The following is a 17,952-nucleotide window of genomic DNA, read 5'->3' on the forward strand; positions in this document are numbered from 1 at the left end:
TACTGGCACATGCTGTGACCTCTTTTTTCTTTCTTGCTGCCTTGGTTTGTGTGTGCGTGTGTTTATTTTTGGCGTCCTCGTCCTCGCACAAAGAGTCTCTCAAGGTTCGGAAAGGAGGGGAGCCGAGACCAGCTGAGACGGCTGAGCCCGAAAGATGGCTCGGGAATCGTTGGTTGCACAAGGAAGTACGGGTGGTGGTCTCGGCAGAATGCCTATTTTCTGCTCCGCCAACCCTGATGGCCCTTTTAGCAGACGATAATTGCGGTGACGCGACCCGAGATGATTGGTGGTTCCTGCACGACACTGAGCGATTGTGGCTGGGCTGAGTGTATTTTGTGTTTCCGGAGAGCAGGTTCAAGGCAAGGGAGAGAATGTCAACGGGCACTCTTTGAGCGTTTGTCAAATGTCTCCGTGTGAAAGTGTCAAATCGGCACAGAAGCTGGAGGTGAGCGGCATGGAGGAGGACGACGGTTCCGCTGGTGATTCTCCTTCCTGCCCTGTCTTGTCCTTGCTATGTCGAGTATGAAACTTGTTCTCAGATACTCAGTGGTCCGTCAAAGACAGGCGGCCGTGTTGTCTATTGACGCTCGTAAAGCCTACCTCTTCAGATGTTGGATATTCCACACCACAGTTGCTGAAGCCTACAACGAGATGGCCAAGTCTGGAAATTATGTTTTCCACAAAGAGTCAAAGTTCATCGAGAGGCGGCAAAGAACCTTTATGAAAAAGGGCAGACTTTTTAGCTTGCACGAAGGGTATCCGAGTCAATGAAATCTCGCACTGATATTGAAGCTTTGTCCCGCTGTTGAACGGGTCGGATTCAGTGGCCCTAGTGCTGTGCCAATGAATGTGCCAGGAATAATTGGAAATTGTGCAGAGCTGAAGCTGATGCTCTTGGTGCTATCAGATAGGAGGTATGTCGAGTGTTGTGGTGATTGTCCTTGTGTGTATTGACTGATGCTGACCGAGTTTGTGTTGAAGAGAGAGATGGGATTCCATATATAATCCCGCCGTCATTCTCAGTACGCCGTTGCCTTTGCTGCTCGATCAACTGTCAACGACTTGCCCTCGGACCTCGCTTACCAGCTGGGACATATGCCCGCTCCAATAACCCGCAATAGTGAAGCCATGGTGGGACTGCTTCTCAGAGACGAGGGAGAGTCTTTCATGTGCTCACCACAGTCCTTATGGAGCCATGCCTCTGACCTAGGTGGTGATGGAAGCAATACTGACACAGGAATAGGACCACTTTGCCTCGGCGCAAAAGGGGGAGCACAGAAAATAAGACATATTGCCTTTAAAACAGAGGCAAGGTATCAGCAGCAGCTGGACGGAGGGAATAGTGGCCTGATGAGATTATTCATGAGCTGGAAACCCGTTTGGAGCATTGTCGAAGGCGTTACTGAGCGGCAGGATGCCGTGTGGCTTGCTTGATACATATCAGGCGGGTTTGGATATGCTCCCAGATATTTGAGCGCAATAAAGTCCTGTCGGAGAGGCAAACATGTGTTTGAGTGAAATATGATGGAAATCCTTCTAGAAGGTCGTTCAAGGCTCTCTGGCGCTCTTTATCGGGTTACAAGAGGCCGGTGACGCCCAAAGTCTCGTGGGAAGTTGCAGGTGCTACCAAAGCTGTGTGCTCTTGGAGAGGGGATATTCGACGCCGTCGGACCACATACGAGAGAGACCTGCGGATCATCGTGATACTGTATGAGTTAATAAGGTTCTATGTGTGATGGATAAAAGCGCCGCAGATATAAAACTTGCATGAATGAATGAGACATTGAGGTCCATTGCGCTATCAATCGCCGGGGTAGTATGGTCAGCTGAGTTCAGATGCTCCATTGCTTCAGCGCCTTGTGATAAACAGAGAGAAAGAAAAGGCCGGTTAGGTAGAGAGGTCAGCTTTCACAGGGACGTAAACAGCGATAACCTAGTAGGATATCGTGATTTCCACGTTGGCTAATCCGGGGTCTGACGCTCCCACGACTCGGCCTCGGAGGAAGCACATGCCTCGGGAATGAATTGGTGTTACGCAGTGCATGGATTGATTGCTCTACCTGAGCTGTGTTTAATGAAGAGAGCTGGCTCACGCTCTATTGCTTCGGTTTAATTTGCCACCCCAGGAAATGGTCTCTGTGCGATATCGAGCATCGTTTTCGGCCGAACGGGACAATGGTACTCAGCCCGTCCACTTGCTCTCGCAAACCTTGATTACCCATGTTTAGAATTCATCACGATCGTGGAAGCAAACGCTCAAGGCCAAGAAACAGTCACACAACAACGTCTGGAGCATAAGACAGCATGCGGGTGGCCGATCCAGGACATGCCGTCATACCCAGGGGAAAGGCACATCCGTGGCGTCACCTGAGGGTACACTTGAGGGCTCGACTCTGTTAGTGAGAGGCTCCATGAATGAAGCCTCGTATTTTCTCACTCTATTTCCGTTTTCCTTCTTCTGACGATATCCAGAACACATGCGAGCTGACTGAACTGCGGCTGCTGTGGCAAACATTCAGCTTTCGGCGGGCCTGGAACTACCGATCGGATTTGAGCACCATCTCTGATATTGGCAGCCGGTGAGGAGCAAGTCGACGCTTGTTCTTTACCGGGATGCACTATTTCGGACCGAATGAGCATATCTGAATCATCTTCAGACGCTGTCAGTAGAACGGTGCCTACCCGAAGGTCCTTGAACCTAGATATTCTGGGCTCTCGATGTAGAAGAAGAACAGACACGAGCGAGCGAGTTTGCTGATCCAATTGGGCACCGTAGCAGGATAAGGGGTAGATCTGGCATTTTCTGCAGCTATCCGCGGACGGATCCGAGGGGTATGCAGCACGAAAGGGGGGCTGTCAAAGTGAAAGTGTCACAAGCTTTCCGCTGCTGAGACTGCCATATCCTCGCAGGATGGATTGCAGCCTCGGTAAGGGAAGGGAAGCCATGCTCGAAAAGGGAGATTAAGAAGATGCAATGATATTAAAGCTTTTTGCCCGAGTATCCTTCAACGCCATACATGCCATAAATCCATCATCATACAGTCAAATCACCTCAAAATCTAGATGAGAAAAAAAAAAGAGAGTTAGCGCAATAGATGGATCTTTGGATTCAAGACGACGCACCTTATTTCATATGAACCTGCTCTCGTCATGTACCGCACCCACTTGACACTGGAATAGTTGCTCTTCTCAAAGACCTTTAGATAGCGCACCAGCAAGCCCGAGCTGGTAAACATGAGCAAGCTAAAGTTCATGCTCAGGGGCGGCCGGCTCCACGCCTTTTGGTTTGTCATACTGGTCAGGGAAGCCTCGGCAGTGAGGACGTACTCGCTCTGGCCCGTGAACCTGCCAATCTTCCAGACAATGACGTTTTCGCTGGGCTCGTACTTGGCCTTGCCCTGTGTGCACCGCTCGGTGATCTTGGCGGTGTTGAGGGGGGTCGGGATCTTGATGATGACATTGGTGGCGAAGAGCTTGGAACCGAAATTGGCCTTGACGCCGATGCTGTACTCGACCTTTGTGCGGCTGACCTCGTTGACGATGGCGTGCACCTTGAAGGGCAGGTTGACGTTTTCCGTGGCACGGTAGCGCATGAGCTCGAACTCGCCGTCGGGCGGGACGAAGCTGATGATTCTGTCCGTGTCGAACTTGCCCAGCTTGACGCACTGGTGGAACTGGCAGTCCTCGAGCGTGACGCTTCCCGCAGCCGCCTTGGTGGCTTTTGTGCCCATCTTGTTGCCGCTGGGCAGGCTCAGCAGTCCGTCGTTATCCAGCAGCAGTCGATCGTTGAGGCCAAACTTGCACTCGGGGGTGCCGGAGAGATAGGCGCGCATGACGATTTGGCCCGTGACATCCGCTCGCAGAACTGCGCCGGTGGCAGACATGAGCAGGTTGACGTCCTCGATGACATCGACAAAGGCCTCGTTCTTGCGGTACTTGACGTCTGCCTTTCGCCATGACAGCGCGCCGGTGGCCTGCATGGTGATTTTGGACGTGTCTTCGGGGCGCGACTCGGACTTGACTCCCTCGGTGGTGATGTACATTTTGAGCGTGTCCGTCTCGGTGTTTTGCGGATAGCCAAAGTCGATGATTTCTGGGGGTGAAGGGGCGCTGTTAGCAAAAGCAATGGAGGAACGCAAGGAGAGAAAAAGCCTGGAAGAATAGAATTCACCATCCAGCAGCTCGTAGACCAGCACAAAGTTGTTCTTGACGGCCTCCTCGTCAAACTTGCCAAAGTACCCCTTTCCCAGCTGAATCAGCCGGTAGAGGAACTCAAAGACCAGCGCGGCATTGGCGTTGCTCTTGGTGATGGCGACGAGGTAAATGTTTTCGTGCTTGACGTGGCTGAAAGTCGTGCTGCCCAGCGTCAAGATGGGCGATCGGACCTGGGCATTGGAGATGACTTGGATGCGGAAGACGTCGGCAAGGCGAGGGCGGCAGTCGTTGCGAAAGGCGCGGAAGATGAGGTTCTCGCCCTTTTGGTTGAAGATGAGCACGCCGGAGAGCATCTTGGATAATCTTCGGAGGAGGAGGGAAAAGAAGAAAAAAGAAAAGAGTCTCAAAAAAGGAGAGGCTGTGACTCGAGCAGCAGAGAAAGGCTTGACGTGCTGGAGTTGGAAGCTGGAGCTGGGTCGAGGTGAGGCTGCGATGCGCAAAGCTCCAGGTCGGGCGATTAATGAAATCGAGCTGCAGGTGCTGGAGAGCCCCGCCGAGGCGCGTGACTACGGGGGGGTTGGTTCACTGTAGTCCCCTGAATTGATGGCACCGTCCCGCTGTGACCACTATTTGGCTGTGTACATGTATTGAGGGCATATCGCGGAGTATTCGGATCAATCTATTACCATTGAATTGATCAACAATATGACGGATGTGCTCTAATCAGCACGCTCAAGTGATGGTTACATACCGATACTGTGAAGCCATTGATGTCCAGTAATTAAAGGCACAGGCACTATCTAGGATTCGGAGCTCCCTTGGACCTGAACAGCTTAGCGCTTAATGTGCATATTCAGACGTGGAGCTGCTATATTCAGGGTCTTCTGGCAGCTGCAGCACCCGTTACATTGGAGGCTCTTCATATGAATCTACTACCTATAGGTATGTATGTAGTCTTTTGTATGAAATGACATTTATGGATTGAATTGATGGCATACGTGATAGATCTAACTATACTAAGGTACTCTGACAGGGCACATCTAGGATAGAGGGGAGCTTGGAGCTCTCTCATCCCATCTGGTGACAAATCCAAAGAGTGAAGAATTTCTTCCAAATATTCGACAAGATGCAGCTTGATGAAATCTTGATAATCAATGCTACGCCCCTTGCATTTCAATAACGGGTCTTCGTGGCGCAGTTGGCTAGCGCGTCAGTCTCATATTGAATCCGATATGATCCAAACACAAGTTTGGGCCATCTGAAGGTCGTGAGTTCGAGCCTCACCGAGGACAGTTATTTTTTGGCCTATTTCACTAATTTCATTATCTTCAACACACGGTAATGCCTCTTCTTTTTGGCCACTCAGCAAACAGCCATATGTGTAATTTCTGAACCGTTTGCTCCTGTTTCCACGTGGAATCAAGACATACGCACGGCCTGTTTGCTTCAGACGCTGTTTTTGCGCGTGTGGCTGTGCTCTCGTGAGCCATAAGACACCTCGTCATTTAATCCATCCTTGATACCAAGCTCTCTCTTCTGTCTGCTTCTCACCTCACACACCCTCGATTGCTGATCCCCCGTTGCCAATTAATCTCTCTTTTATTTATTTATACTCTTATAGTTATCTGTTTATTCTTTCTCATTTCTCATGTCACAGCCGTTGGAATTCCCATCTTCCTTTGTCACACCGTGGAGAGACTTGCTCCTCTCCCACCAACATGAGCGCTCCAAAGACTCTCCCAACTATCACGATCCGGACGCCATTGACTCTCTCCTGACAACCAGCACACCGAAACTGCTCTACGTCGGCACGGGACATTCCATATTCACTCGCGCAATTCTGCCTGCCATTGCATCCGCCAAGCATTCAGTCCATTTCGTCACATGTTACTGGGCCGCCTCTCCATCTCTCGACGGCATCCGCCAGACTCTCCTCCAGCTAGCCGAGGCGCGCTCAAGCCCGGCAGAGACACTGCCTACGCTGCATATAAGCATTGGCTTCTCATCTTGGGGACTGTTCCAGAAACTGTTTCACACGTCTGCGCCAGAGGGATGCGTCTATCCGCCGTCGAAATGGGCCAAGCTGGGTTTGCCGGACGAGGAGACGCTGAGAAAAGGGGGTATTGAGATGACGGTCAAGAGCCTCTTCTTTACACCGCTGAGCGTGATGCATCCCAAATATGTCGTAGTGGACGAAGCCAAAGCGTGGGTTCCGAGCTGCAACGTGAGCTGGGAGCGATGGTTTGAGGGATGCGTCGAGCTGGAGGGCGAAGTTGTGGACAGGCTGCTCACTTTCCACGCTCGCGTCTGGGGGGCCAGAGTGGACAAGGCGAGGTCAGCAAACAACGAGAATATCGAACTGGCAAGGAGACAGAGGATTGTGACGAACGGGGCCCGGGACGGAGATGTCGACGACGGTGTTGACGACTACGTCGAGACTTCAAGTTCTTCGCCTCTCAATGAAGAGGATGATGACCGTTCGGCTACGCAGTGCATTCACTTCACGGCTGTTGCGCCAACGCCGGCCATCTTACTCCCATCGCCGCATCATCGAAATCCCCGATTCAGATTCTTTCCCTTTCCCTTCTTTTCCCAGTCCAACCCGCCCATGACGCCTCTCAACGCTGCACTGCTTACTCTGTTTGCGAATGCTCGCCACGACATTCATCTCGTCACGCCCAATCTCACATCGTGGCCAGTGATGGATGCTCTGCTAGAAGCAATCTCTCGCGGGGTCAACGTACATGTACGTACGGGCCGCAATATGATGGTCATCGAGCAGCTCGTCACTGCTGGAACTACAACATCATGGTGCGTCCGGCGGTTTGTCAAAAAGTACAAAGCTCTGTGTAAGCGATCTCAGCGGAATGACTTGGAAGCCCAATCAGTAGCCCCGGGGCAGCTGGAGATACTCTACTATAAGCGGCTCAGTGACCGCGCGAATCTCGAGGACGAGCCCGTCTTTAGCCATTTCAAGATGACCATGGTGGACGGCGAGTACTTGGTGCTGGGCTCGGGCAACATGGACAGAGCCAGCTGGTGGACGAGCCAGGAGATTGGCGTGCTATTTTACATGCCGGGATTCAGAGAGAGGAGAGTGTGGGAGAGTGTGCTTGAGAGGAGAGCAGAGGTGGTGTTTCGCAGTAGCTGATTGTTTGCTATGGTTGGAGTTTCTGGTTGGATATCAGCGGGATATATACCTGTACTTTGGAAATACCCTCAGTTTCATCTTCATTCGGAGAATCATGTAGCTCCTCTATTTCTAAGCCATTTTGTTTTATTCTTCTTTATTTCCATTATTCAGCAATGCGCTTATGCAATGTCTTGAGCCTTGACTCTCTCGAAAACGTTGACAAACTCCATTGCGTCCTGAGCACCGCTCAGCTTAAACTTGCCCTGAATCGTGTAATCCGGCACGCCGCTGATGCCCCTGAACCGCGCAGTTCCAGCAGACATGTCAACTTCTTCGCCTCCCTCATCACTCTCCACAATAGCCTTCTTAAACTCCGCCTCAGGGATACCCGCTCCGACGGCAACCTCCTTGAGGACGTCGTGGTCGGTAATGTCCTTTTCATTCTCAAAGTACGCGGCAAAGAGCCCGTCAACGACCTTGAGCTCCGTCTCATCGCCGTGCCTCTTAGCCAGGTGAATCAAACGGTGCGAGTCTCGCGAGTTGCCAACCCTGCCGCCGAACCGAAAGTTGATGCCAATGGCCTCGCCCACGCCGCGAAGGCGCTCATGAATCATGGCCGTCCGCTCGGGGCCAAAGCGCTGCACGTAGAAGCCCTGCTTATCAATGCTCTTGCCAGGACCCCGAGGGGCATCTGGGTTCAGCTGGAAGGGGGCGTATTTGACCGAGAAGGTGTCGGAGGAAGAAGGATAGCGCTGCTGCCAGATCTGCTGGGCTCGCTGGACCTGCTTGCGGCCAACGTAGCACCAGGGGCAGACGGTGTCTGAGACGACGTCGATGCGGAAGTGTGTCATGGTTGGCGTGATTTTAGTTTGGAATATTCGTGTAATTGAATTGCCGCATGTAGTTGTCAAGGGTTTAGATGGAGGCTTAGAGATCAAAAGCTCAACTTTGTTGCAGGGGGGGGGGGGGTTTCTGAGAGCTGTGTGATATGTGATATGGGAGTTTGAGCCTCGATCTATCGCAGAAACTTGCCATTTATACTAACCCTGCCTATCGCCTTGCACGGTTTATCCCCCACGGTTTGATTGCTCTATTGATGGGAGCTTCTCCACGGACCACAGCCAATCTGCAACCCTCGCGGCTTTGGATTTGAAAGCAAAACTCCACTGTAAAGGCCGCTGACCTAATCGAGACCTTGCCTCGGCGAGCATTTTTCTCCGTCGTGGTTTGGATGGAATTTCCCCTTGTACGTGTATTTATAATACAAGCGTGGGATTTAGCCCTACATCAAATGTTAGTTTAGGCTCAGCGGTTGCTAGTGAGCGGGTTATTGCCATCAATGGTCTAAGTGGGATGAACTGGATGAAGATGGAGTTATAAACATGTTGGTATTGGAGGAATTGGATATGTTAAGCAGAGATTTGACTTGAATAACGAATTACAAGTAAAAGCATGATATCTAACACCAGTACATACATCTAGAGAGAGGAGGGTAGAGACAAAATGCCGATCGGACCTTTGCTGTTGTGCATGTAAGCCCGTGCCGTGCCGCTTCTCACAGGAGCGGCTAGAACCAACGGCTCCGCTTCCGTGTGCTTCATCGGCATATTCCGTGTAAGTCGTCCAAGTCGTCTCAGGCGGGAGGGCTCCGAACAGCTGCTCAGAGATGAGATGAGGGTTGTTTCAACGGCAGCGGGCGATGTTTTCTTTCCTAGGCCGAGAGCTTGAAACTGCTCCATTATTAATAACTCGAGATTCCCCAGCCGTCCTCTTTCTATTTGAGCACCAGGTTTCCTAGGTAGGTTGTTGCGCCGCTAAGTCGGATTCAATCTATACCTTGGCTTCTAGTCCATCCTCGCGGAATCTAAGCCCCAACAGGCCTGCTCATCGCTCGTGAGTTCTGGGCTAGTCACTGGAAGACGATTGACTTGCATAAGCCGTAGAAGCATATGGACTCGATTTAGAGTTTTAGTATCCAATTAGCACTTGACAGTTCGATTAGAGAGGACGCTTGAGGCGGGCCAGATGCTCTTGAAAAGCCACCGCTTCTCGCACTCTCGTTTGACGTGCGTTATCCACTATTATTTGCGCATGGTTCGCGCAGTTTGCCATCGGACTGCATGACATAATGTCTCGACGACATTCGACATGCGTATAAGTGCGGGTAACTTGACCGGGCATCGGCAATGCGACCTGGACATGTGTAGGATCCAAATGCTCGTGGGTGTACCTGATGTACAATACAAGGCCAATGGCCGCAACAATAACCGATAACCGATATATGACACAAGACTGTTGACCTAATGTTGTGTAGTTTTGGGGGTACGGGTGGGTATGCATTGGCAATCCTCTCAAGCTAAGAACCATGTCTATAAGCCGTATGCCGAACCCTGGCGGGCTTTTCAGTTTGCTAAGCGCTTGATAACGTTTGAAACGGACGCTTCAATCCTTGCATGCATGGCATGAGTGTGTAACTCCGATGTTCATACTCCACTCACCCGCGACGTTGAGGAAAAAAGATTCCAATTATCGTATTAGTAGAGCATGAGTGATTGTCACGAGGAGCCTATGATCGCCTTTCTGATGCCCGCTAAGAGCAGAAGGATTCCATTGATGGATATCTCCACCATGTGTGTTTTCGTATCCCGTGGTGTTACCCAGTACATAGGTAACCTGTCCGTGTATAAAAGGGAGACGTTTCCCTTAGCTAGAGTGCAATCGAGAAACGGATAAACACAGATTCTTCGATCAACAGCAGTTCTTATATGCCCTTTCGTTTGAAGATTCTAAAAAAGTAAAACTTCACCATGGCACAAGCTCCTGAAAAGGTCGACCCCGCGCCTCTTGGCCGGCCTCTTGCCTTTGAGTTCAGCGGCAAGACGGCCAAGAACCGCTTCATGAAGGCTTCCATGTCTGAACTGCAGTCAAGTTGGGACGACAAGGACTTTACCAAGAGAGGAATTCCCACAAAGGAGCTGGTCAACCTTTACAAGCTATGGGGTGAGGGTGGATATGGAGTCATTCTTCTCGGCAACACCATGATCGAGTACGACCAGCTTGAGGGCATCGGAAACCACATTATTCCCTCGGAAGCACCATTTTCTGGCGAGCGATTTGAGAGATTCAAGGACATCGCCACGGCAGCCAAGGCGCATGGCAGTCTCGTTTACACACAGCTGAGCCACCCGGGTCGACAAGTTACGGACAACATTCAGCCGAACCCCATCTCCCCGAGTGATGTACAGCTAATGGTTTCTGAATTCGGCACATTCGCTAAGCCGAGGCCGATGGAGAAGGCGGATATCGATCACATTATCAACTCGTTTGCCCACGCAGCCGAGTATTGCTACAAGGCCGGTTTTGACGGTGTTGAACTCCATGCCGCTCAGTAAGTCTCAAACTGGAGACATGTCCACCAATTCCATTTTATCATCTGGGGATACCGTTGAGTAAAATCAAACAAGGGTACATTAAAGTGATACTAACACATATGCCTTGCAGTGGTTATCTCTTGGCTCAATTCCTGGCACCGTCGACAAACCAGCGGACAGACGAGTACGGCGGCTCGCTGGCCAACCGCGCGAGAATCATCTTTGAAATCACAGATGCCATCCGCGCCCGCGTCCCCGACAAGTCGTTTAGCATCGGCATCAAGCTCAACAGCGCCGAGTTCCAAAAGGGCGGCTTCACAGTCGAAGACTGCAAAGTCCTCTGCGCAGAGCTCGAGAAGAACCACTTCGACTGGGTTGAGCTTTCGGGTGGCACGTACGAGGTTTTGGCGTTTGGGCACAAGAGAGAGTCTACCAAGAAGCGAGAGGCGTACTTTATCGAGTTTGCGGAAATGGTCATCCCCGAGCTGAAGAAGACCAAGGCTTACATCACGGGCGGCCTGCGCACGACTGCTGGTATGGTCAAGGCGTTGGACAAGATGGATGGAGTTGGCATCGGACGCCCAGCTGCTCACCAACCCGACTTGCCGCAGAAGATTCTCGACGGTGTTACTGATGCCGCCATTAAGCCGCTGATTAACGAGGACGTCTTTATGATCACCAATGCCGCCGCTTCTATACAGTGAGTTGATTGTACACGAGAGGAATAGCTGGATCCTGTATACTGACGTGACATTGCGATGTAGGATGTTGTTGGCTGGTCTTGGCCATGAGCCACTCGATCTGAGTAGACCTGACCATGAAGAGGTCGTCCAGCGCGCAATCCAGAGATGGCTGGAGAATAGGCAGAAGGGCGGACTACCAGGCTCTCCCCATATCGAGGGCCTTGAGCTTCAGCCTTATGGAACAGCCTACGCAGCAGCCTAAGCGACATTTGAAGAATCGAATCGTTGTACAGAATTTAAAAAAGTATATTTAGACAAACATTTACGTGTACCCAGAGCATCAATTTGGAAGACTGTCTGTTCCATACATGTCCCTCCATCGTTGTGACTAGCTGCATTCACGTGTAACATTTTAAACAGTGGCTTAGGCATCCCATTGATATGGATGTTATACTCAGCCCTTCGGTCCTTTGCTGACGCGGTAAAGTCGTGTTTCTGCCTACAGTAATCTGCGCGCGATCGGGTTTTGATTGGCCATCTTACATGTAGGTAGAGCAGGCCGGCATGCAAGTAAACGTGGCCGAGTCGCAACCCAATGAACGATTTCAATTGCATATTTTCTGCCCAAGGCTGAATCATCTCGCGCGAACCCCTTACATATACGTTACATTTAATATGAACTTTTCTCTCCGGCTACTGAGTCTGAAGTCTTTTGAGCCTCTTTGAAGCTCAAGCTCTACCATTAACAGCTCACTTTTCAACTTCCTTCGTTATTCGTCAAATTATTATACGCACTCATGGAAGAATTCAAGTATACCCCTCTCAATCTGGAGAGGCCTGCAATACGACTACTCAGCTTACATCCTGGAAATGACGATATGATGATATCTTGCGAGCTTTTCCAGGCAGAATTCCACCAGCGCGAAAATATGCTTCCTTATGAAGCTCTCTCGTACACCTGGGGTAGCTCTGAGCTTTCCGACATCATCCATGTCAACGGTTGTCACCTGGGGATCACGCATAATCTCTACAGCGCATTGGTTGATCTTCGCTACCAAGACCGTCAACGTGTCCTGTGGATCGACGCAGTATGCATTGACCAAAAAAACGACAAGGAGAGAGGACATCAAGTTGGACAAATGGGAAATATTTACGAGGAAGCCGATCGTGTGATTTTCCGCTTAGGTTCGGGAACAAATGAGACAGACCTCTTTATGGAAAGCCTGCAGCGGCTGCAGAAAGAGAGCATACGGCATGCTTGTAGAGCCTGGTCGCGCCAGGATGGACGCTGGAAAGACCTTTGGTATTCATTCCGACCGATTTTGGAGGAATATGATGATGAACTCGCGAACTTACAGCAAGAAGGTCTGCGGGAGATTCTGCAACGACCGTGGTTTCGCAGGGTTTGGATTCTACAAGAAGTGGCATTTGCAAAGGCAGGCACTCTGTCTTGTGGTACAAAATCTGTGTCAGTCAGCCTTTTTGGCCTTACTCCCCTGCTCTTGGGAATCACCCCCGATGCACACTGCCAATCTGTATTTGACATTATGCCATCTCCCTGGAGAAAATCCACATGGTGGAGCGAGAGTCGAAGCCTTTATAGGCTCCTTTTGAAGTTTGGGAGTAGTGAAGCGACAGATCCTCGAGATCTCGTTTACGCGCTACGAGGCATCTCTTCCGATTTGGCGGGAAAATGCGACGACCCCCTTTTCCCAGATTACGAGAAACCACTGGAGAAACTTATTTACGATGTTATCCAGCATATTTACGAATTCGATGTGACTTACATCTTGAAGGAAGCGCCGCGCTTATCTTCAATACGAGAAGTGGTCAGCAACTTTCCGAGACTCGAGACAGATATCTGCAGGTATCTAGCAGAAATGTCACTACCCGATCACATGGAGAGGATTCTCAATAAATATAAAATCCCGGTTAGCCAGGATATGATCAAAGTTGCAGCACTTTACGACAAAGAGGGCAAGGTTGTCAATGTTTTGCTTCGGTGCAGTGGAGGACAATTAAAAATAGATGACGAGGTTTTGTTATGTGCAGCCGCAAACTTGAACGGCGCCAAAGAAGTATTTGAAGCTTTCTGGTACCACCAGAATCAACTCATCATCACTGAAGAAATTCTCATCGCCACCGCGAAGAACTTAGGATCTGGCCATTCAGCGATGTGTTTTCTTCTATCCCTGAAGACCCAAGTATATAGAATTGCCCCAATTTCAGAAGCGATAACCTGGAACACACCTGCGAGTTCAAGAGAAGAGATTATCCGTATGCTACTATTGCAGAAAGACTACAGGAACGATACTATACCGGAAGTTCTCACTGCTGCTTCCGAGATCCAAGATTACAAGTTACAAAAAGAGATTATAACAACACTGCTGCAGCAGAAAGACTACAGGAACACTACTATACCAGATGTTCTTACTGCTGCTGCTAAAATTCAAAATCATGAATTACAAAGAGAGATTATAACAACACTGCTGCAGCAGAAAGACTACAGGAACGATGCTATACCAGAAGTTCTTACTGCTGCTTCTAAGATCCAAGATTACAATTTACAAAAAGAGGTTATAACAACACTGCTACAGCAAAAAGACTGCAGGACCACTACCATACCAGATGTTTTTACTGCTACGGCTAAAATCCAACATCAAGATTTGCAAAAATTAATTATAACAACACTGCTGCAGCAGAAAGGCAGCAGTAATAATATTATATCAGAAGTTATTACCGCTGCTATTAATAACCGAGATTTTGCTTTAAAAACTCTCATTATGAAGACACTGCTAGAGCAGAAAGGCAGCAGTAATAACATTATATCCGAAGCCATTACTACTGCTGTTAATATCCGAGATTTTGATTTACAAGTTGAGATTTTAAAGATGCTACTGCAAAGGACAGAATTTATGGCGGCTGCTGCTGAAGTCCAAGGTTTCAATTTACAAACAAAAATTAGTAAGATTTTAATAAAGCAGACAAAGATAAATACTAATATTGTGTTAGAAGCTATTACTGCTACTGATGGAATCCAAGACTCCGATTTACAAATAAAAATCATCAAGGTTCCAATAAAGCAGAAAGGCAATAATGCTAATATTCTGTTAGAGGCTATTACTACTGCTGCTAAAATCCAAGATTTCTCCTTAAAAAATAAAACTATTAAAAGCCTATTAAAACAGAAAGGTAATAGTCCTGATGTTATATCAGAATTTATTACTGCTGCTGGCAAGACTCAAGATCCCTTTATCAAAAGGGAGATTATTGAGAACCTGCTAAAGCAAAAAAGTAACAGCAACGATACAATATCCAAAGGTCTCACCATCGCTACAAATATTCAACCTTTTGGTCTCATGATGATAAAGGATTTTGTTCGCAAGAACCCTGGGTTTGAGATTTCCAGAGATGCTGTTATAGTTGCCATGAAGAATTGGCCAGGCAACACGGATAGCCTCCAAGTACTCTGTCGTTACTTTCCGTCTCTCAATCCAGGCCGCAAGCAGATCGGCTGATGAGGGCTTGAATGCAATACCACTCCTACTTCAAGACCTGGCTGTGTATTGCCGGCTGTCTCCAGAGGAGTGATTTTTGCGTTGGACAGATCAACGAAGGGATGGTGGCCGAAGATGTGCAGATCAAGGAGATGCAGGTCAAGGAGATGCAAGTGCCTGGCTGCTACTATTCAGTCGCATTTTGAGTCATTCATAATACTAGAATGGCGATCTGGATGGTACTGCGATTTAATAATTCATGAAGAATCGATGACTCTTCTCTACAAACAAATGCCACCGCAATCCGCACCGCCGTTCTCGGGATCACAACCATCCCGCACATCATAGCAATACTTTCCCGCAGGACAAGCAAAGCCCGCAAACCCTCCACAAAACTCAGCATTCTTCGGGACGCAGATTCCCGGAATATCACAAGCCATGCCGCAGTTGGGCGGCAGCCGAGGGTCGTCCTGGCACACGTGATTGCGGTCGCAGTTGTGCGGTCTCGGGGTGAAGCCTCCGCACGAGGCGTATTTGTTCTTAAACTCGCAGTGGCCGGGGCACTTGTTGAGCTCAGGGCAGTACGGGTTGTCGGCGACGCACTTCATGTCGAAGGGGCAGGGAGCAATCTTGAAGCCGCAGGGGTGGCCGACTTGGCTCTGCGCCGAGGCGAGAGAGATGGCGAGGGTGAGGAGGACAGACTTGAGAAGCATTGTGGATTTCTGTATGTTGGTATTTGATGTAGAGTAGAGTGTAGGAGTGATGTTTATAGTAGTTGAGTCTGAACTCGTCAAGAAGAAGGGAGCAAAGCTTAACTCGTCGTCTTATATATTATTTCGTCAATGCTCTTGTCGGAGCCGATCGCCCGCATCAACGTCCGGAAAGAACTATGCATCAAGTCGACCGCGGCAACCCGAGACAACATTCCACGACACTGCCCCAAGCATGTCACACAGATTCCGCAAACTTAGCAGAGCTGAAAACTAAGACTCCAACTGCGTACAGTCATTGACATCCCCCGCATGGATAGGCAGCTCGTAAAAGAATCCCAATTGTGAAACATGGTCTTCTCCTTGCGTAGCCACGCCGACTGTCTCTGCTGACTATTTCTCCCTTGCCGTCTGATAGACGGGCCAACGTACGATTGCCCATGTGAAGGGTTATACAAACTACGTAATATGACTGCCGCTACATTAAGCTTATTTGGTAGAGTGAAGCTACGGCAGAGATCCACACAGTAGTGTCATGGAATGGCGCTTGTCAGATATCATGTCATTGGAGGGATGTAAGGATCCGAGTACATCGTCTTGGCGCGGCCTAGTTAGGCAAGGGACTTTGAGTCGGCGCATGTGCTTGTCGTATGCAGGGCTCAGGGGACTATTGCATGTACATGTATCTATGTGGTAATGAAGAGTCTAGACTGATGAAAGGCATGTTATTGGTCTTGTGGGTTGAAGCAAATTTCTCCTATTTTTCTTGGCTTCAACTCGGCGTTGGACGATAAAGGAATAGTCCTTGATACACATGGAGTGATCCTTTGATGCATCACCTCCTCGGTTGCTCCATCCTATGCCCTATGCTATAATACAATTCTTGTACTCCAGATGACAGCTGCTCATCACACAGAAGGCCAAATAACCTTTCATCTACTCGCGCAGCTTCAGCAAGCTGTTGACCATGTCCACAATACTCTCCTCCAGGGGCCTGAGCGTGAGGCCCAGCTCAGTAACGGTCTTGGTATTATCAAGTCGGTAAGCGGGAGGAAGAGGGGTACCGGTGTTGCCCTTTGGAGTCAGCTCCTTCAGCTCGGGGAATTTTTCCCTGATGATGTCGCAAATCTGCTGGTAGCTGTAGGCTGAGCTGGAAACGAGGTATCGCTGTCCAGCAGCCTCTGGCTTTTCATAGGCCAGCACGTGAGCCTCGCCGACTGTAAGATTCAAGATTAGTAATTGAGAAATACGTCAAGATTGAATGCTGGGAAGGCTTACGATCGCGGACGTCGACAAATGCGTGAAAGGCAGTGTCGGGAACATCCTTCTCCGAGCCGTCGAATAGTCGGTTGATGTCGGCGGAAGAGGTGTTGAGCGACTTGATATCGCTGACGCTGTGAATGATTGGTCCGTAGACCAACGGAGGGCACATGGTGGTCACGGTAAAATTTGGCTTATTTGCCTCGACATAGTTAAAGACGGCTCGCTCGGCGAATACCTTTGATGCGAGATATGCCAGGACGGGGTCGGTGTTGGCTTTCTCGACGGTGATGGGGTTCCAGTCTGCCTCTGTGTAGGTGTATCCGGGGCGCTGACCTTGCAATGGGTCCAGGACAGCGGCAAAAGATGAAGTGACGACGACTCTGGAGACGGAAGGGTTGTACTTCTGGACAGCTTCCAGGATGGACGTGGTGCCCCGGATAGCGGGCTGCATGAGCTCCTTTTCGAAGTCGGTGGCATTGAAGATGAAAGGTGACGCAGTATGGATAACCTGTGTGTTGATACGAATTAGTAATTTTGTCATTTAATGATGCCTTGTGTGTCTACTTACACCATCGACTCCCTTGACGGCCTCGTCAAAGGCATTGGCAGCAGCCATATCGGGAACAATGGCAATGCTTAGTTGCTCAGCATATTTTGAGTGCGACTTGCGCACTCCTTCGGCCGTCTTCTCTGAGCGTACGGTTCCGCGAACGTTGTAGCCCTTCTTGAGGAAAGCATCCACGACGTGGGCGGCGATGTAGCCGGAGGCACCGGTGACGAGGACAGTTTGGGCCGCCATTTCAACGTATAGTGAGATTTTCCGTTGAAGTAAGTTGTGATGGAGACTTTAAAATCTTAGAAGAAGACGGACTTTTATCAAGAAAAGTGCTTTCTTCGTGATGTCTATCCTTTAGATGTCTTTGAACTGTATTGCTACTGGTGTGGACGAAAATATCTTCCTCGTCGATGATGCCCCCCCTTTTATACATCTCCCAACAACTCAAGAAGCCAGCTTATACGCCCATGCTGAACCAAAATATCTTAGTAGTAAAGATATTTTTAGCATCGCCATGAAAGATAGCATCTCGCCTTGATGCTGTATCATGTAATTCCGAGGGTTCGGCTAATGAATTCTGATTA

General features: G+C 49.5%; 7 protein-coding genes across 7 annotated transcripts; 3 read left to right on the forward strand and 4 right to left on the reverse strand.

The window, feature by feature from the left end:
- Positions 1-3,083: 3,083 nt before the first annotated feature.
- On the reverse strand, positions 3,084-4,508 carry Triagg1_2201 (uncharacterized protein; the record flags this gene model as incomplete). The annotated part of the gene is made up of 1 exon (XM_062896357.1): positions 3,084-4,508. The coding sequence occupies one exon, from the start codon at positions 4,506-4,508 to the stop codon at positions 3,084-3,086; it is 1,425 nt and encodes a 474-aa protein (XP_062759057.1).
- A 1,295-nt stretch (positions 4,509-5,803) lies between these two features.
- On the forward strand, positions 5,804-7,306 carry Triagg1_2202 (uncharacterized protein; the record flags this gene model as incomplete). The annotated part of the gene is made up of 1 exon (XM_062896358.1): positions 5,804-7,306. One exon carries the CDS (start codon positions 5,804-5,806, stop codon positions 7,304-7,306), a length of 1,503 nt encoding a protein of 500 aa, XP_062759058.1.
- Positions 7,307-7,467: 161 nt separating this feature from the next.
- Positions 7,468-8,139, reverse strand: Triagg1_2203 (uncharacterized protein; the record flags this gene model as incomplete). Its single annotated transcript, XM_062896359.1, has 1 exon — positions 7,468-8,139. The coding sequence occupies one exon, from the start codon at positions 8,137-8,139 to the stop codon at positions 7,468-7,470; it is 672 nt and encodes a 223-aa protein (XP_062759059.1).
- Positions 8,140-10,095: 1,956 nt separating this feature from the next.
- On the forward strand, positions 10,096-11,604 carry Triagg1_2204 (uncharacterized protein; the record flags this gene model as incomplete). Its single annotated transcript, XM_062896360.1, has 3 exons — positions 10,096-10,676; positions 10,790-11,359; positions 11,424-11,604. 3 exons carry the CDS (start codon positions 10,096-10,098, stop codon positions 11,602-11,604), a joined length of 1,332 nt encoding a protein of 443 aa, XP_062759060.1.
- A 535-nt stretch (positions 11,605-12,139) lies between these two features.
- Positions 12,140-14,860, forward strand: Triagg1_2205 (uncharacterized protein; the record flags this gene model as incomplete). The annotated part of the gene is made up of 2 exons (XM_062896361.1): positions 12,140-14,306; positions 14,355-14,860. The coding sequence occupies 2 exons, from the start codon at positions 12,140-12,142 to the stop codon at positions 14,858-14,860; spliced, it is 2,673 nt and encodes an 890-aa protein (XP_062759061.1).
- A 260-nt stretch (positions 14,861-15,120) lies between these two features.
- Positions 15,121-15,552, reverse strand: Triagg1_2206 (uncharacterized protein; the record flags this gene model as incomplete). The annotated part of the gene is made up of 1 exon (XM_062896362.1): positions 15,121-15,552. The coding sequence occupies one exon, from the start codon at positions 15,550-15,552 to the stop codon at positions 15,121-15,123; it is 432 nt and encodes a 143-aa protein (XP_062759062.1).
- Positions 15,553-16,485: 933 nt separating this feature from the next.
- Triagg1_2207 (uncharacterized protein) lies at positions 16,486-17,611 on the reverse strand (the record flags this gene model as incomplete). Its single annotated transcript, XM_062896363.1, has 3 exons — positions 16,486-16,766; positions 16,828-17,320; positions 17,381-17,611. The coding sequence occupies 3 exons, from the start codon at positions 17,609-17,611 to the stop codon at positions 16,486-16,488; spliced, it is 1,005 nt and encodes a 334-aa protein (XP_062759063.1).
- Positions 17,612-17,952: the final 341 nt, after the last annotated feature.

This window comes from Trichoderma aggressivum (genome assembly GCF_033847375.1).
Source record: "Trichoderma aggressivum f. europaeum strain CBS 100526 chromosome Unknown scaffold_005, whole genome shotgun sequence".
Taxonomy (NCBI): domain Eukaryota; kingdom Fungi; phylum Ascomycota; class Sordariomycetes; order Hypocreales; family Hypocreaceae; genus Trichoderma; species Trichoderma aggressivum.